The 17,669-nt window shown below is 35.7% G+C and overlaps 1 protein-coding gene across 6 annotated transcripts in view; it reads right to left on the bottom strand.

Annotated features, from left to right (window-relative positions):
* The window catches only part of Pcdh7 (protocadherin 7), a 407,507-nt gene that overhangs the window by 328,533 nt on the left and 61,305 nt on the right, over positions 1–17,669 (bottom strand). Inside the window, exon 2 of one of the 6 annotated variants that reach the window (XM_029477354.1) lies at positions 9,170–10,970. The exons of the other annotated variants lie outside the window; for them this stretch is intronic. Coding sequence (XP_029333214.1) covers positions 10,893–10,970 — 78 coding nt within the window. The 3' untranslated portion in view covers positions 9,170–10,892. Of the gene's footprint in view, positions 1–9,169; positions 10,971–17,669 lie in introns of those variants that run through there. 6 annotated transcript variants of the gene reach the window in all.

Below are 17,669 nucleotides of genomic sequence, written 5' to 3'. Positions count from 1 at the left end.
CAGAAGGGAGAGACATCCAAGGCCACCTTGCCAACATAGCCAGTCACTTTTTAAAAATGTAACAATAAGTGGGTGGAGCCATCTGCTTGGAGACAGGGGGGAGAAGGAATGTGATGAGGAACCGTCCCATCGAACCGCGGACCTGGAGGGGAATAATGACTGGACAATTAAAAACAAAAAAAAAAACAAAAAAAGTTCTTGTCATACAGATCTTTCACTTCCTTGGCCATCACTGGGAAGAGAGGCCCTTTGGTCTTGCAAACTTTATATGCCCCAGTACAGGGGAATGACAGGGCCAAGAAGTGGGAGTGGGTGGGTAGGGGAGCAGTGCCGGGGGGAGGGTACAGGGGACTTTCTGGATAGCATTTGAAATGTAAATGAAGAAAATATCTAATATTTTTTTTAAATGCCAGATGTTAAAAATGTGACAATAATGAATGAATAAATAAGTAAATAAATAAGTAAATAAATAAATAGATGTTTTACAACCTAAAAATTTTAAAGAAAAAAATGAAAAGTGGAGATGAGGGCCCAAATTTACCTAATTTCACTGCTGCAACCTATTAGAAAATAAGTAACAAAAACTGAAATTGTTGCATGTTTTCTTGGTATTTGTTTTAATGAATAGTTTCTAAACTCAGAAATCCTTGTGGAGGCAGCGCAGAGTAATGCATTGATCATCATTTTTATTATGTTCTCATTTACAAAAATTACCATGTTTTATAAACACATTTGTATGCTCCAAACAATTCTAAAACACCCCTTTGAAGCGATGCAAAGCAGCGAGCTCATTTATTAAGGTTATAAAGTCTAAGCCAACAAATGGTTCTAAAATCAGCTTTCAATTCCTGCAAACATTAAAGGAAATATGTTGTTAGACACACCATGTCCTGGTTTTCTTTCTGTTGCTCTGAGAAACACCATAAACAAAAGCAACTTAGGGACGGGAAGGGTTTACTTGGCTTACATTTCAATGTCATAGCTCATCAGGACAGCTGGGGTTTTCCCGTAACACTCTAGTTACAATCTACTAATGAAATCTCAGTCTAGTTTATGATTACAGTAAGACCTTAGTTAAACACACTCCTGGTCATGGTTACTTAGATCTATAATTCTATTATACAGAATTCTGAGGCCAGAGGATTTCTGTGGTTTAATGCCAGCATGACCAAACAGACTATCTCACAAATAAAATATAGATGGATAGTTAAGTCTACAGATAGGTAGGTAGGTAGGTATGTAAATAATCAGACAGACAAATATGCAGATGGATGATGGACAGACAGATGTGCTAATGTGAGTATGCACATGCGCATGTAACTATGTTGTTTTTTATATAAGATAGCACTTAGATGCCTTTAATATATGACTGACAGCATTATGTATTACATGCGGACTTCTTCAGACAGGTGGATTATTGGAAGTAGCTGGGTTGTACCTTGTGTCATCTGAATGAGCCTCTCTTTAATAACAGCTTTTATTTAGTTGATTAATACATGGCAGATAATTTGAGCCTATCATATATGAACACATAGAAAATGTTATGGGCCTCATTTTTATAATCTGATTAGTGTGTTATTATCTTCATGTAAACCCAAGAGGAAATGAATAATTTTGCCAAAGTTGACCAAAGATTGGTCAATAATTAATAGACTAAATTGTTCATTGTTCGACTTATAAACTTTTAGGATTTTGTTTATTGGTTTGTTTGTTTGTTTGTTTTTTAGACTGGGTTTCCTATAGCACAAGTGGGCCAGGAAATGGTTGAGGTCTGGGACAACCCTGAACTTCTTCTTTTTTTTTTCCAAAAACAATTTTTATTAGATATTTTCTTCATTGACATTTCAAATGCTATCCCAAAAGTCTCCTATACCCTCTCATAGCCCAGCTCCCCAACCCACCCACTCCTGCTTCCTGTTCCTGGCATTCCCCTGTTCTGGGGCCTTGGAGCACCAGAATTCCTAGACTGTATGCTAACACTCTGATTTAGTAAAAGCTAAAGAGTCAAACTCAGAACCTTAGTCTAATAACAAGACATTCAGGCAACTGAGCAATATTCCCTCAATCAATTATGACTTCCAATTTACAGCTATGCTTGATGTCTTATGCCTGTAAACCTAGCACTGACCAGGTTAAGTCAGGAGAATTGTGATGAATTCTAAGACAGCCTGAGTGATTTAGTGAGATTCAGGCCAGGACTCTAGAGTAAAACCCTGTCACACACACACACACACACACACACACACACACACACACACACACACATTCATATGCACATTAAAAATCACATACTCCTTCATTTGTGTGAGTGAAATTTCATGATGTGAAATTCATTCAAATTGGGAAGATGGGGAATGTTCATTAGTTCTATGGCTCTGTGAATCATAGTTTTTTTTAACAGACAAATGAAATCTAGCTGAAAACAAATTGAATCTTTGGCTCTAAGTAATGAAGCAAGGTCTTAACAACAACAGCTAAATGATGATCTGAGAAATATTACAAGCATTTTTCAATTAATTACATGTGTTTGTGTGTCTTCTCATATAGGCACATATCTTTGTGTTTGTTTCCTAAACAAATTTCATTTCACCAATCTAGTGGATTTGCAGTCTAGAAAATATAAAGTTTGGATGACTGTATGTCATAAGTTAATAATCCATAGTATTTCTATAATTATTGTGGCCTTTGATGATTCCTACTAAAGAAAAATTGGGTTATGTGAGAATAAGGATCAGACGAAGAAGATAAGGGAAAAATAAAACCCTTAAGTAACTTCTTCTTGATATAGTTTTACAAACAATAAATACAACCTCCTAAAACAATAGTTGCCTATAGAATGAGTTTCATTAATATAAAGGTAAAAGTCACATGATGAAATATTTCATTCCTCTGCATGATTTCAATCACAAGCAGAGTAAGCCTTCCCTTAAATTTTTCTTGTTTCACAGCTCCAGAGAAAAACTACTAAGACCACTGTCTACTGTGAAAAGCTAGAGCCACTCTTCTGGTAGATGACTGTCGGAGTTGCTAGGTACCTCCATTGCATGTAATGGAGACAAATGCACACCATCTGAAGAGGGAGTGAAAAGGGATGAGACACCCTTTTATGTCACACAAATGGTAAATTATTTCTAAGTCACGTTCTTCCTTCAAGCCATTCAAAGGCAGAGGGAACGCCGACAGACTTTCCATGATGCTACCCTTTGTAAATCATATCAATGGCTCTTAATAGAATCTCGTGAATCACATTACACATTCAAATATCTGATTATCTTCATACCTGACTTTCATGTTTGCTCTGAAGACAGTGAGAGCTATATCTTTTTAATCTAAAAGAATCCTTCCAGCCTTGGTTTGTGGTCATTTACAATTTAGAATGTGGCTCATTTGACTACTGCACACATAGTTAGTTCCAGTATTTTTCTTTTCATGGAAGCATTTCACATTGTACAAGTCTGTTTAAAAATGTCAGTTCTGGATTCAAAATTAAATGGTGTGTGTTCTATTTGAAAAAGAATTATTTTTAATTCTGATGACATCTGACATATCCATAAACAATTACGTTAATTTTTTTTTGTTCATTGTCTTCTTGAGAGTAGTACCCCTTGAGAGTACAATGGCTTAGGTCACAACATGAAACATCATGCTAATTAAGCTGCTAATTAAATGGTAGAAAAAATATATTGCACAAAATAGATTGCTGTAGTACTGTGTTTTAACTTTCGTGTCATTTCAACTAGGTACCCACTAATTTGGAATCCTCTAATCATGCTCTTTAACCCAAATGTTAATCTCAGATGACAACAGCCCATGATTACAGAGCCTGCAAGGAAGATATAGACTGCATTTTATCTTTACATAAAAGTTGAGCTGATGGATGACAAAACAGACCCTGTGTTGGTAACCACATTGTTATTCATTTAAATGTAGTTGATCTTTATCTAAAACTAATTGGAAGTTCTTCTATAAACAACTTCTTAGTGTAAAAAAGCAAGATATTTGTGTGACTTTTAAACATAAGACATTAAAACACCCCTATGATTACTTTGTTTTGTTTTGTTATCCTTAATATTTTCACTGCTACAAACCACAAACATTTGTTTCAAGAACATGTCTATCACAATCAACATTGAACTCTCAAAATGGTATAAATTGTATTGAATAGATAGAAAAAAAATTTTAAGTCAGCAGAAAGTTTGTGTTTCCTAACTGAGGCCTTTTGAAATGTTTTATCAGAAAGGAATCCAGTTTCTGATGTTTCCAGAATACACATTCCAAATGTCTGTGTCTTTTCATGTGCTCAATACACTCGGGAGAAAAGGAAAGCCCATGCTGACCCTCCTTTAACTGCTAGACATACAGTAAAGAAGAAAGATTAGAGATCTGGATCCCACTTATATCCCACAAGGACAGACTTTTCACCAACACAATTGGGCAGTAGCAATTAGAAACTAGGCTGAACTGCACTTGTGAAAGTGCTCAGGTCTCAAAATGAGAAATGCACATTTTACTCTTATCATCTGAAGGTAGAGGTAGGAAGTGACTCCTTTTTAATCACCATAGTGTAAATTCTCCAACAAAACCCTACAGGAAAAAAAAAAGCTTAAGATCCGTTGTTATGGTTCTGCTAACATCCATAAAACAACACATGGGGTCCAGCTCTGTCACTTATACAGCAAAAATTTCTGAAACTTGCAGTCTAATAAAAATCCCAAGTTAGCTTTTCTTCTCAAATCCTCCAGTCTAAACTGGGATATGAATTTAAAATAGAATTGCCTCACGTCTTTACAGGTGATGTGATGTGCTTCAAGACTACTACAGCACTGTGTCTGAGGCCACCATTTCCAGGTAACACTTACTGACCTTCTTACTTTATTGAAAGAGGAGTTCTAAATAGGTGGAAATCAAGGTCATGCTATTTGTTTAATTCTCTCCAGTGCTCCAGAAATCATGAAGTTTAAGATAAAAGCCACTGATTGGCAGATACCAAACTTTATCCAATTCAATGATACATGTATAATTTTGTTTCTATTTTGTGCATTCAAACCTTACCATCTAATGAACACAGCACACTAGATACTTAACTATTTTCTAAATAAAACCATCTTCATAAAAGAAATACTTCTCGGATATTTGCGAAAATAACCTATTTATCCCATTTGTCCACTAGTTTTCATTATATATCTAAAATACTTTCTAATTTTAGGTCAATAATAACAGAAGGAACATCTATACCCTTTTGCTTGCACGTATGATAGTCTTCAAACATGCCCTTTGAACAACAATATGAACTAACCAGTATCCCCAGAGCTCATGTCTCTAGTTGCATATGTAGCAGACGATGGCCTAGTTGGCCATCAATGGGAAAAGAGGCCCCTTGGTATTGCAAACTTTATATGCCCCAGTACAGGGGAATGCCAGGGCCAAGAAGCAGGAGTGGGTGGGTAGGGGAGCAGCGAGGGGGGAGGGTATAGGAAACTTTCAGGATGCCATTTGAAATTTGAAATGTATATAAGGAAAATATGTAATAAAAATGTGCAAAAAAAAAAGAAAAAGAAAAGCTTTATAGTTGGCTTAGAAAGACTTATTCATTGCTTTCCCAGTTCGCTCTCACTTCTATTTGCTTGAGAAAAGCAAAAACAAGAGTGTTCAGCACACCAGAAACTGATGGATTTCCCTAGAAAGCCTGTGTCTGCTTGATTCTGCTGAGTTGCTGTAGGAGTTTTTCATCTCACTTTTTGACAATAGTATTAGCTCTATCTTGGTTCATGAACATCTGGCCCACCTACACCAGTACATGCCGACGTCAATTATAAAAAAACATCATCGAGAAAATTAATGATTGGAAACACTGAATTAGCTCATAGTATCCCATTCACATCCTGCCTGCATTAATCTCCTTAATTGGTTATTGCTAACTTATGAGGTAGGCACTGTTGTTAACTTTGTAAGTGTTGCCGATGAGTAAATGGAAAAAGAAAGGTATGTTTATGCAAATAGTCAGTTGGGAAGTAATGTTTCAAAGCCATGAAGTCTGTATTCAGTGCACTGCCCTCTGAGCCACCTTGTGTGTGGCGTTGTATGAGCCTGCACATGGAATCTCCACGGCAGTGCGAATTCCACTTCCTTGTGGAATAAATACAATTGTCATTTTCTTCAGTCTTCCTAGATTCGGGAAGCAAAATCTGCATTTAAAATTTTTTTCAGTGTAAAGCTACATATTTATAGTAACACATGTTTAGCCCACAAAGCAAGTACATTGGAAAAGAACTTTCCTTCTTTCCTGTCTACAGTATTTAAAGCAGATCGTTTATATCAAAGTCTATCTTTAACCAATATTTCTGGTTGCTAAAACCTCAGCATGCTGTTTAAATCCAAGTCAGGCAGCCTGACTCCATCTCATGCTGATAAGTCTCTGATCTAAGAAGGAAAACATTCATCTCTACACCCCCAATTTCAGAACACAGCTCGGCAACCTCACATCCTTATTTTATAGTATCTTCAATCCTCAAAGTCTTGCAGCCCAGAGTATGAGCAGTTGAGTCAGTGTAAGTGCTCACATCCAGCTAGACTTTCTGATCGGTTTGTAGTGTACCTCTATATAGTAACTGACACTCTGTCTTATTTTTTCAGCTATACAATGGGTATAATGACAATACTATGAGGTTGGCAATCATAAGAGGAGTAACAAGTGCATTGTTAGAATGGAGTTGAGTTTTAGTAATTTCTGTTTAAAAGGTGATCTGAAAAATACTAAAATCATTTCTGTTTTTAAATAATTTTATTTATCAAAACACAATAGTAAAATAACAGCATTTTTTTTTTAAAAAATGGGACTACAGTGAAAAGCAGTCATCGTAATCCTTAATGTTTTCTAATTTCAGTTTTTTCTTTAGTGACATTTTCATTCATGTAAAAAGAAAATCTGATAATGCATTTTTCATGCAACTTTTGAGCTGATTCTCATTCACAGCCGCTCCAACACTTAACACAGCACTCTTCTATGAGCAAAGAGAGGGATAAGGAAAAGCCATAAAATTCTTAGAAAGTGACAGAAGAGAATCTTAGAAGGTGGAAGCAGCCATGATATCTGCAAACCTCCCATCTCAACTGCTAACCTTGTAAAATCAATGACTGTGATAAACTTGAATTTTATCATCCAGATCAATTGTACAAATAACTAGAAACTAAATGAAAAAGAGGTTCATGTAACTAAGTCTCTAAAAGGAAGGAAGGAAGGGAGGGAGGGAGGGAGGGAGGGAGGGAGGAAGGAAGGAAGGAAGGAAGGAAGGAAGGAAGGAAGGAAGGAAGGAAGGAAGGAAGGAAGGAAACTATCAGCCACACCAACTGTATGTTATGAAAGCCATCCTACTTTACTAGTCAGTGTGCTGCAGTGACAATAGACCCATGACATATATACTGTGTCTGTAGATACAGAAATTTGCTTTCCTTTCCTTCCCTATTGTTTCTTGGAACTTCCACAGTTAGAGTTAGCAGGAATGTAAGATGAAAGTACTGCTTTGTGTGTGTGTGTGTGTGTGTGTGTGTGTGTGTGTGTGAGTGTGTGTGTGTGTGGTGCTTTGCAACTAAACATTAATCTGGAAATTTTAACAGTCAGGAGACTGCTCTGTCTGTTGCTTCCTCTAAGCAAAGAATTACCATTAGATAAAAGAGCCCACAGCAATAAACATCAGGGGCTAGTGTCTGCCACTACTCTGAACTCAGCCACCCTGATCCAAGCCCAGAAATGCCTTTGAAGTCATGGAGACCTTTATGTGCAGATCAATCCTTGGGGGGATGGGGGGGATAAAGAGCAAGAAAAACTGGTTCTCTTCCTCTAATATTTTGCCAGGGCATGCGTTCATCTCTAGGCAGGACAAAATGTTTTTCTCTGTTGTAAAAGGAATGATTTTGTACTTGGGTGCTGCTTGCTTCAATTAACTTAGAGGGAAAGTATTGATCCCAGAACATAATTATGTATACCATGGCCTGTTTCCTTTTGGTTCAATCAAGAGCACAGTAGCAGAAACTGTGCATTTTGTTACCTTGGTCTTGAAGTGTGGGTTGTATTTTGCGACAATTAAAATGTAATATGGCATACGGCTCCCTTAATAGTGAAAGTTATTAGTTATTAATAATGGCTTCAGCAGGAAGAATTGGTTTATCGAACTAGTAAACTATCAAATTTGATACTTTAGAAAACTATCAAACTTAAAATTAATTTAACCAAAATAGCCAAAAGCTTTTTAGAGCTTGAATATCAAAGCATGATTTCTCTGATTTGGTGAACTCAAAATCATACGCAAATTTGCAGATGTTCAGAGCAGTTTGTTTGTACTGCAGAGATCAGTGGATTGCATGGAACCCAGTTCAAACAAACACATCTTCAAAACAGTTTCTGCACCTACTATTCAAGGAACATACCTGAAGAGAGGGTAGAAAGATTGTAAGAGCTAGAGGACCAGGAAGTTTGCCCATTTGTGCAGCACACACTAATGAATGGGCTCCTCTCAAGGGAGAGTGAGCCACATCATATTTTCATTTAGAGTGAAAGCTACATGGAGGGTGTGAACTCTGTCTCCTAGAAATGGCTTCATAAACAGTATCTGTAAAAATTGACAGGCTATGGTGGAAGGGGACAGTCTCATGGAACCCCTCTTCTAAACAAGACCCATAGGCAAATAATGATGTTAGGAGAGGGACAACTAGACTTAAATAGTTATCTAAAACAAAGTGGTGAACTCATAAACACACAAATAACAAAAACAGACTAAGCAGGTTGTAATTATATATTTGTGGATCTAGATTTATATGTAACAATGATAACCAAATAAAAAGAGACTACTAATTTGAGAGGGAGACAACAGGAGTGGGAGGGACTTGGAAGGGATGGCAAGGAGCTGAAATGATACATAACTCAGGGATGAGAGCAAGGGGAAAATGATTTAATTATACTTTAAGTATAAATATATTTTTATAAAATTTTTACTCTTTAGTGTCTAAGATTCTTATTCTCCAATAAACACTAGTAAGAGGAATGTGTGGTATAGATCAATGTACTTAAAAGGACTATTGATTTAGGAAGCATAGGCATATTTAAAGTAGTGTTCTTTTTATTGTATTTGTCACAAAAAATATTTAATATGATAGAATCATACAGTTTGTTTTATAATTTATGATAAGAGCATAAATAAAGATAAAAATCCCTGTAACATTATAGATAGAGGATCAGGTGCAAATTGATTGTCACATAGAAAGTAGAGGTAAAAATTCAACTATAAAATTAATCAGCAAGATAAGGAGAAATGAATAAAAATGTCACTCAGAGAGTACTTTCAATTTTTTATGGCACATGATGATTACAAAAAATATGTTCATCTGTTTCAAATATATACTACCTGATTTATGCAAACATAAGATTATTTTTTACTTATTTTATGCTGAACAAAGAAGATAAAGACTAAATGCATATAACCTAGTGACAGAATAAAAAGCTATGATTAGGAAAACAAATATTTCTGTAGTCCCTTCTGTATTAGCTTCCATGATTCATTCACATCCTGTCATGGAAAAAAACAGTCTGAAGGAGTATAATATGCATTTTCAACTATCTGCACACTAATTTCACATGAGTGACACTCATTATTATCATACATCAGTGCCATCTTCACATAAATGGCTCAATCACATCAAATATATTTAATTGGAAAAATTTCGGCAGTAGACATCCTATTTTAGAGTCACTTGCTTTCTGAATAATAATCATTAAAAATAACAGAAGAAATGGCTTACGACAGTTGATGTGACCTCTTTACATTCTAGGTAACAGACCAAAGTGCAAATGCTAATAGTTAATTTTTATCTCCTTCCACACACACCATTGTACACACTTACATTCACACGCATATAAAAACTCACCTGCAGATTTATACAGTATCTTCTCTTGATTAATTAACACAATAATGCAAAGAGCTTCTTGCATGCAGCTCATCCTGGTTTGTTTGTTTGTTTGAGGATATATATATATATATATATATATATATATATATATATATATCTGCCCTTCTATACACACATGAATGAATAGAACCACAAATTTAAAAGGCCAGTTTCCTATTGACATAATGGACATGCATTCCTTGAACACTTGTGTGGCTAATCCTAAACTCATTCGGAAATGATGAAAAAAATTTATAAATACATTGTGATCTAACTTCTGTTTCTACAGCATCATGAATCATGTTCAGTGGGTGCCAGAATGACCTACATTGTATTTTCTCTCAAGTCCTTAGTTCCTCGCTTTCCCTGATTGGCAGTGGTATATTTTCCTTAAAGCCTTATTAAATACCATTAAATTGTCTAGTTTCCGGAATTCGGTCCTGAGGTATACACTTCCACTTCTTTGTTGATCTAGCGCAGGCCCTGATGATTTCTACATAATGTGTCCAACGAGTTCAAGCAAAGGGAATGAAAGCACGTTTAAAGTAACCTCCAGCTTAAGAAGCAGAAACGAGAGCAGATGTATATGGCCACTCTTTGCTTGAGTTCATTCAGTTGAGAAGTGAAGAAAGGATTTCCTCTTCTTCTTTTCACGATCCTGAATTTGGTGACACGAGTCTCTCCCCACAGTAATCAGTAAGATTGCAAAACCTCACTCACATCCCTCTTTAAGTCCTTATTTAGACGTTCATCGTTCTCATTCCATTGCAAAGTACAGCTTGATTTCTTTTTGCGGAAGTTTTGGGGGGTGTGTGTGTGTGTGTGTTCTTCAAAAATGGGGCTTCAGTTTAATGAGCTAGTGATCTTGCCCCCCGGAAATCAATTTCTTTCTACGCAAGACAAATCCGGGTCTATTAGGATCCAACATATTGAGTTGGAACTTGGCATGTATTTCACTTACGAGCACATACATTGATTTTACACGATTCCTCAATGTGGCCAGGTGGGTTCATGGTCTGCACTGTATCCACCTATAAAAAATACAAAAATATATGTCTGCTTTACAGGGATGTGAGTAGGGTTTCGCCAGCCTAGTTGCAAAGCTTGAACTGCGTATCTTGGCTAAGGGTATGCTTTCTTTTTTTAAAGATGTATTTGCGGTGGCCACAACCTTTTTCAAAAGTCACAGAGACCTAGCAGTTCTCACTACAATTAACAACCCTGGGGCACCTAAATCAATACAGCTGGCTAATCCTACGGATGCTGTCTCTGACAAGAAATGTTTGGTTGCTATAAGAATCATTGTGTTAATTTTTGTCTCAGGGTTCAAGCTTTTCAAGGCTATGAAATGTCAAGGGGAGGGAGGATGGAGCGTGCAGAGGCTATATTCTATAATCAGAACAGAGTGATATGATAATTACGCTGCAGATGCTTTTGAACTTGCACATCCCGGAAGCGTCAGAGATGTGAGCTAGATCTAAATGTTCACACCCTCCATGTAGCTTTCACTCTAAATGAAAATATGATGTGGCTCACTCTCCCTTGAGAGGAGCCCATTCATTAGTGTGTGCTGCACAAATGGGCTGCAACTCGCTGCTAATCCTGAACGATTCTCTTCCTCAAAGTCAAGACTATGGTCAGGCGGCGTCCCGTGTCTTTGTATCTAGTTTGCACAAATAGCAGTGATGACACCATGCCTTCAAAATATTTTGGTGCTAAAAAAGAGCTTTAAATGGTGTTAAGTATTTTCCTGAACTTGAGATCAATCAAGGGGCCACTTTTTGCTTTTTACACCAGAAACTATGCAACGCGTTTTCTTTTCCATTCGATGCCACAAATGATGATAGGAAAATCTTTAGTAAGCTTGAAAAAAAATCACTGAAAGGATAATGTCCTTTTCAGAGCGTAAACACGGCGAAGAAAGTTCATGACTCAAATTGTTTAAGAATGGGGACAAGGAGAGAAAAATCTTCAATTTAACTTCCAAGGTCACAACATACTTACATGCAAATACAAAGTTAGGAAGGAAGTAGATGCTGTCTTCCCCTGCCTGCTTATTAATCTATTTATAAAAGGTATAGCATAGAAAAAGACTGACTTATTTAAAAATTAATTGCATTGGAGAGGAAGGTTTATTTTGAGAAGCACTGTTAACAGAGAGATACCTGTATTATCTATATAAGTTTAAATGTCTTTAATATGTCACACATGCTTATTTAATATCTATTTCAAGAAGTATTTTTCTGTAAGAGAAGTTAATAATTTGCAAGATGTTTTGATCAATTGTAAAATCAAATCACAGGTACATATGACCTAAATCACAAAATTAATTGGATGTACCTTTTCTCTTTCATAGAATTATCGGTACAGATTTAATTCAAGCATCTTTACTCAAGATATTTGGAAGATTTCATTATATGTTCTATTTGCAAACCAACTTACAGTCACCACATAATGACAAAGCATGCAAGCATTCCATCCGCCTGTTCTAGGTCCTTTGCCCTTCCCATATATGACAAGTTTTTATAGTGCTTACGACACATTTAGTGGTTTCATAGTTATTGATTTAATGCTTCTGTCATATTCAAGGCTACAGTGTCCTCCCTGAGGGTATACATCATGTTCACTCCACCTATTCTTTCCTGGTATCTGAATATGATTGGTTGCTAATGCATTGTGTTAATGAATGAATCCATATTTGAGAAATGATAACTATGTAGATAAAATCACTGTCATTCCATGATATCGTAAATGGAATTTTGAAGTTTTAAAACTGTGTGGACATCCTTTCCTTATATTATTTGTCATATGGCTTTTGGTCTTAGAATACAGCTCTTCAGAATGACAGCAAATGCTCTATGCTTTGCTAGCACATCACCGTCTCCAATTGTTCTATTTCTTAAGTTTAGTCTGACAATATAAAAATATCATGATGTTTCCTTTTATCTTTCTCATGTGAGAATGATTGATTTTTCTTTAAAGATGATCATCTATGCAATTTTCTGCAAAGCTTCTTAATAAATAAATGAAACATTTAAAAAATAAAAAATCCCCAGAGTCAAAATGTTTAATGTTTCATTTTTTCAAAGCTGACTTATAATTTCAACTTATCATCATACCCAGGAATACAACACATTTAAATAATATATGCACCATCCTATCATGCAAGATAATGAAACACCCTTATTAAAATGTTACTCAGGACTATGTGACAATTTAACTAATTGTAGAGAGGTGTTTGTTGCTTTGATGCATAGAAAAATACAACTATATACTTATATCCTCCTGTCACTGGAGTCAAAATAGATGGATTCTTTCTTCACCATTAAATATTAATGTTTAGAAACAAAACTGCATATTTCAAATCATCGATGAGCTCATCGTGAATCATTTTGGAAGCACAGATCTGAAAATAGTGTTGGGGACAGGCTGAGTAGAAATTCATGTTACCAGGATGTGTTTGCTTTGATTTAAAACAACTAATTAACATCACCCTGGATGCAATTTTTAGATCACTACTGATAAGGAGATAGGCTCCAGTAAACCAGAGCTGACCAATTCTTCAGCCAAGGCTAATTCAGGTACAGTTGTAAAGACACAGTTTGTGTCTTCCCCTTTCAGCCTTTCTCCTTAGTTCATTTCTATCACTGAGACAAGTCACACACACACACACACACACAAACACAGGCACATACACACACACAAACACAGGCACATACACACACACACATTTGAAGCCAAGTCATCCTGGACCCCTTCCTATGAGGTTATCACCACACCTCACTCATCTTTCATTTCCTAACTAAAAGGCCAATTAATCTAGGAATATGGCTTACAAAAGTTATTAGAAAGCAGTTGCCTTGTAAAAATGACTCTCGCCCCTACTTTTTGTGCTTCTTGAGCAAGAGCTAAGAGGGAGGAATGAACTGCTCAGAGAATAGAAGGAGTATTCGGATCCAGGTATTAGAAAAGACAGAAGTCTCCCACATAGAAATACATGGGCTTTTAAACTATGATTCTTAAAAAACAATCCAAAACCACAGAAAATAAAATATACATTCTCTGAAAGAATATGTATGTATTTTTCTACTTATTTTCATTAGGTATGCTTCAATTCTAATCATGCACCTATGTAATTGGGGAAGATTAAGTGCACGTGTCTGTTGAATGTGTTTGCATATAATTGGCAATATGTAAAATAACTCTATGAATATGCATTATTTTTCCTTGAGTGATGTTCAAAGTGAGGAAATGGTGAAAGGTGTCTCATAAAAAGCAGAGTGTATTCCATAACACAGAGAACAAATTCATATTAATTTTTACAATCGAGAAGCTGAAGTTGTTATTAATATTTGAGAGCATGACTGCCCAATAAGGAAGTCATTTTAAGTTATAATAAAGAGGAAATACAGGCCCTTAACGGTACTGAAAGCTTATTCAGTTTTTTAATATTAAAACTCCCTTTAAAAGGAAAATTAGAAGTACAGTAAGCATAGGATTTAGATAGTTGAAGGACAATGAAAAAGGTAATCCGCAATAGTAATTTGATCTTTCCTTGTGATCTATATGAATAATTCACAAAAACTGTAAACTGCGATTACTATTAAGGTGAAGCTGTCACAGCTAGTATACAGGGCCCCAACACAAGGCACATTCACAGTTGAGCAAATGGAGGAAGCAGATGGCCCCTCACCTTCCTGCTGCCTTCCTCAAGCAGGTCATCTATCTATTATCACTTGGAAGACTTCTGTAGCTGAACTGTGTGTACCTAGAGGAAAAGAATATCCTTATCTCTGAAAACACAGGGCCACACATGAATCTGCACAAAGCAGCCATGCTATCTCCCTACTAGTGCATAACTGTCGGTTCACGCTTCCTGTCCCAACAAACTTCTCACTGACTCTCCACTTCTCATGAAATGTAACCATAAAAATGTCTTCCTGCTTCTTTGATGTATTTCCTTATGAAAGATCCTGTGTCATGTAATGTTCATATGTAATACACTTTTATATCTTCTTCTCTGAACTTCCCAATATATGAATGAATTTTTTTCTTCACAAGAATGTTTATTAAAATATCGTATGTGGCTTTTAACTTAACCTTACAAAGACCTTGTGGAGTAGTAATCTGAACTTTGCTCTCTTGACATTGAAGAAAGTAAAACCTGGAGATAGGAATCTTTTTATATAAAATTACGTATGAATAAATGATAAACTCAGGGACTCAAGTTAAGAGTAGGGTTCCTAACAAATCTATTTTTCACTACACTGCTTGCACTAACATTACTATTTAATTCTTTTTTTTTTTTTTTTGGTTTTTCGAGACAGCTTACTTTCAAATAGACAAACATACTACAGGAGCAAGTGCCTTCCTTTGGGACATGTTTTTAAAAAAAAATAAGCAAAATTATACATTTCGTAAGCCACTATAAATGAAAATGGTATGCTGTTTTCTTGAAGCTTATGTAGGCATCAAACTTGATCATAATTAAATTACTTGATGTGTGAGTTGTGTGCACACATATATTCACAGTCACATTTGTCAATATTATTTACACATTACTAAAGAACAGAAGCCTTTTAGCTATTAGCCACCAAATCAGCCAGAAAAGGAAATGCCATAATAATGAATACCCCTTTCTCACCTTAAATGGTTTGCTCTTACTTCAGAGAGTGAATGACTTGGAGCCTAATAAAAAAATTCCTTGGGCTGGATAGCCAGGCAATCAATCTTGATTGACTTGGCGTCCTATTAGAATCATAGAATCTTAGTGTCAGCAACAATGCCTAAGGTTTTAAAGTCCCCGGTTCAGTAAGTGGCATAGAAAGAAATGCACAGCAACCCAAGAGACCAGCAATATCTAAGGGAAATTTTGCATTTTTTCTTTTTAGTCTTTAAAAAGAAAAAAATAACGTAAAAACATGAGTACAAATGACTTAGCCACTGAGGGGAGACAAAGATGAAACCCAAGAGGGTAAGATTCTGAGAGAGTCAAATAATCAGAGGAAGACTCATGAGGGTGACGAGAAAGGAGTTTATTGGCTGGTCTACTTAGAATGTGGTTAGGCTATGGGCCCACGGACAGGGTAAGAATTGTACTGGAGAAAGGCAACTGTTAAAGAAGAGATATTGTCAGAAGCAGTGAGACATCTCTGTGTACACTGGAGATTTCCTCTGAAGGTTGTCTTGGGCACTTCCTGTTTTCCTTTCCTTAGCTCAAATATACCTATATATAATAGCATGCAGTGTGATAGGAGAAACAAACCCATCCTTCTAAACATTGTATGTAGACAACATGCTAATAACTCTAGAGATAAAGCATGCTACTAAGCTATATATTTAAATAAAGCTACGGCAATGATAAAGTTGGAGTTTTCTCTTCTGTTTTAATATTCATATTGAAGGGTTTCTTTCACATTTAGTACATTTTTCTTAGAATTTTAATTTTAAGTAACTATCTCCAATAAAAAAAATTTGTGAATCCAGGAGTGATAGATATCAGTCCCAATACTTCTATCTATTCACAATATAACTAAAAATGTATAGAAGTTATTTTAGCTCTACAGTTTCATTCACCCAGGACCAAAGTGAAATATAATGTTTGTACTCTTAAAGCTCACAATACAAAGATAAAATGATACAAGCTTCAACTACCATTGTTATTCTCTTTAGACCATGCTATTGATTGACTACCCTTGAGCACAACAGCACTACTAGCTACTCTTTGTGTGCTAAAGACAGCAATAACATGCCTACAAAAAGTGGATGAGGTGCTCATGAGAGGATGGTAAGAGGAAGCTACACTATCCTCAAATGCCACAAAAGCAACATGAGTCTGGAAAATGGTGAGGCATGTGGAGAGTCCTGAACAACCACCAGTCTCAGCAACAGCAACAAGCAAAGTAAACAGAAAAGGACACAACCATAGCTCAGAAAACACTTATGTTCTCAGAAGAAAAAGAAATCTACCCAGCCAGCTTTGAGCTTACAGGGAAAGCAGGCTCAAAAATTAAAATTTGGCACACTGGTTTTGTGGTCTGTTTAGTGGGTGAAAAGTGAATATAATCCCATTTTAATGTGATTTGTGGCTTACCAGACTCAAAAATCTATACTTTATTACCATTAGAAGTAGACTTTATGTAAATAACACCAGTAGGCATATCCATAAGGCTATAAGCAAAACATAAAATAAGAGTAAAATAACAAAACAACATTCTTTGTGATTAAAATATATATATATATATATATATATATATATCTTTTTTTAGGATCTTTATTTTGAAGAGTTTAAAAATCATAAGAAAATAATACAAATTACTTTTAAACTAAGCTTTAATATAGCTTCATCCCAAGATTTGGTGGAGGGCATTGTTCTAATCAATATTGCATCGAATTTTTAATATGTTTAATATTATATGAAAAGGACTGCAAATCTTAGATTTTAAAATAGGTCACAATGCTTAAAGCACTTAATCACAAAGCAATATGGTGTTTCTCAACAGATGAAGAAAAAAAAAAGATTATGTTCCTCCCTTTTTTTTCCTCCTTAGTCTTTATAAGTGTAGGATGATGTATTAGTTTAATTAAAGTCTTCCAAATTATCATAAGGATTTTATGGGCTGCAAATAATTGGCTTTCTCTTCCCTGCTCACTTTTTGGTAATGGAAGCAGAACATTTTTATATGGTCCTTTGTATAAGATACTTGAGGACTGCAGGCAAGTGAGGCAAT

This window comes from Mus caroli, chromosome 5 (genome assembly GCF_900094665.2).
Source record: "Mus caroli chromosome 5, CAROLI_EIJ_v1.1, whole genome shotgun sequence".
Taxonomy (NCBI): Eukaryota; Metazoa; Chordata; class Mammalia; order Rodentia; family Muridae; genus Mus; species Mus caroli.
Note: the sequence above shows the minus strand (reverse complement) of the source record. Positions and strands in the feature narration are given on the sequence as shown.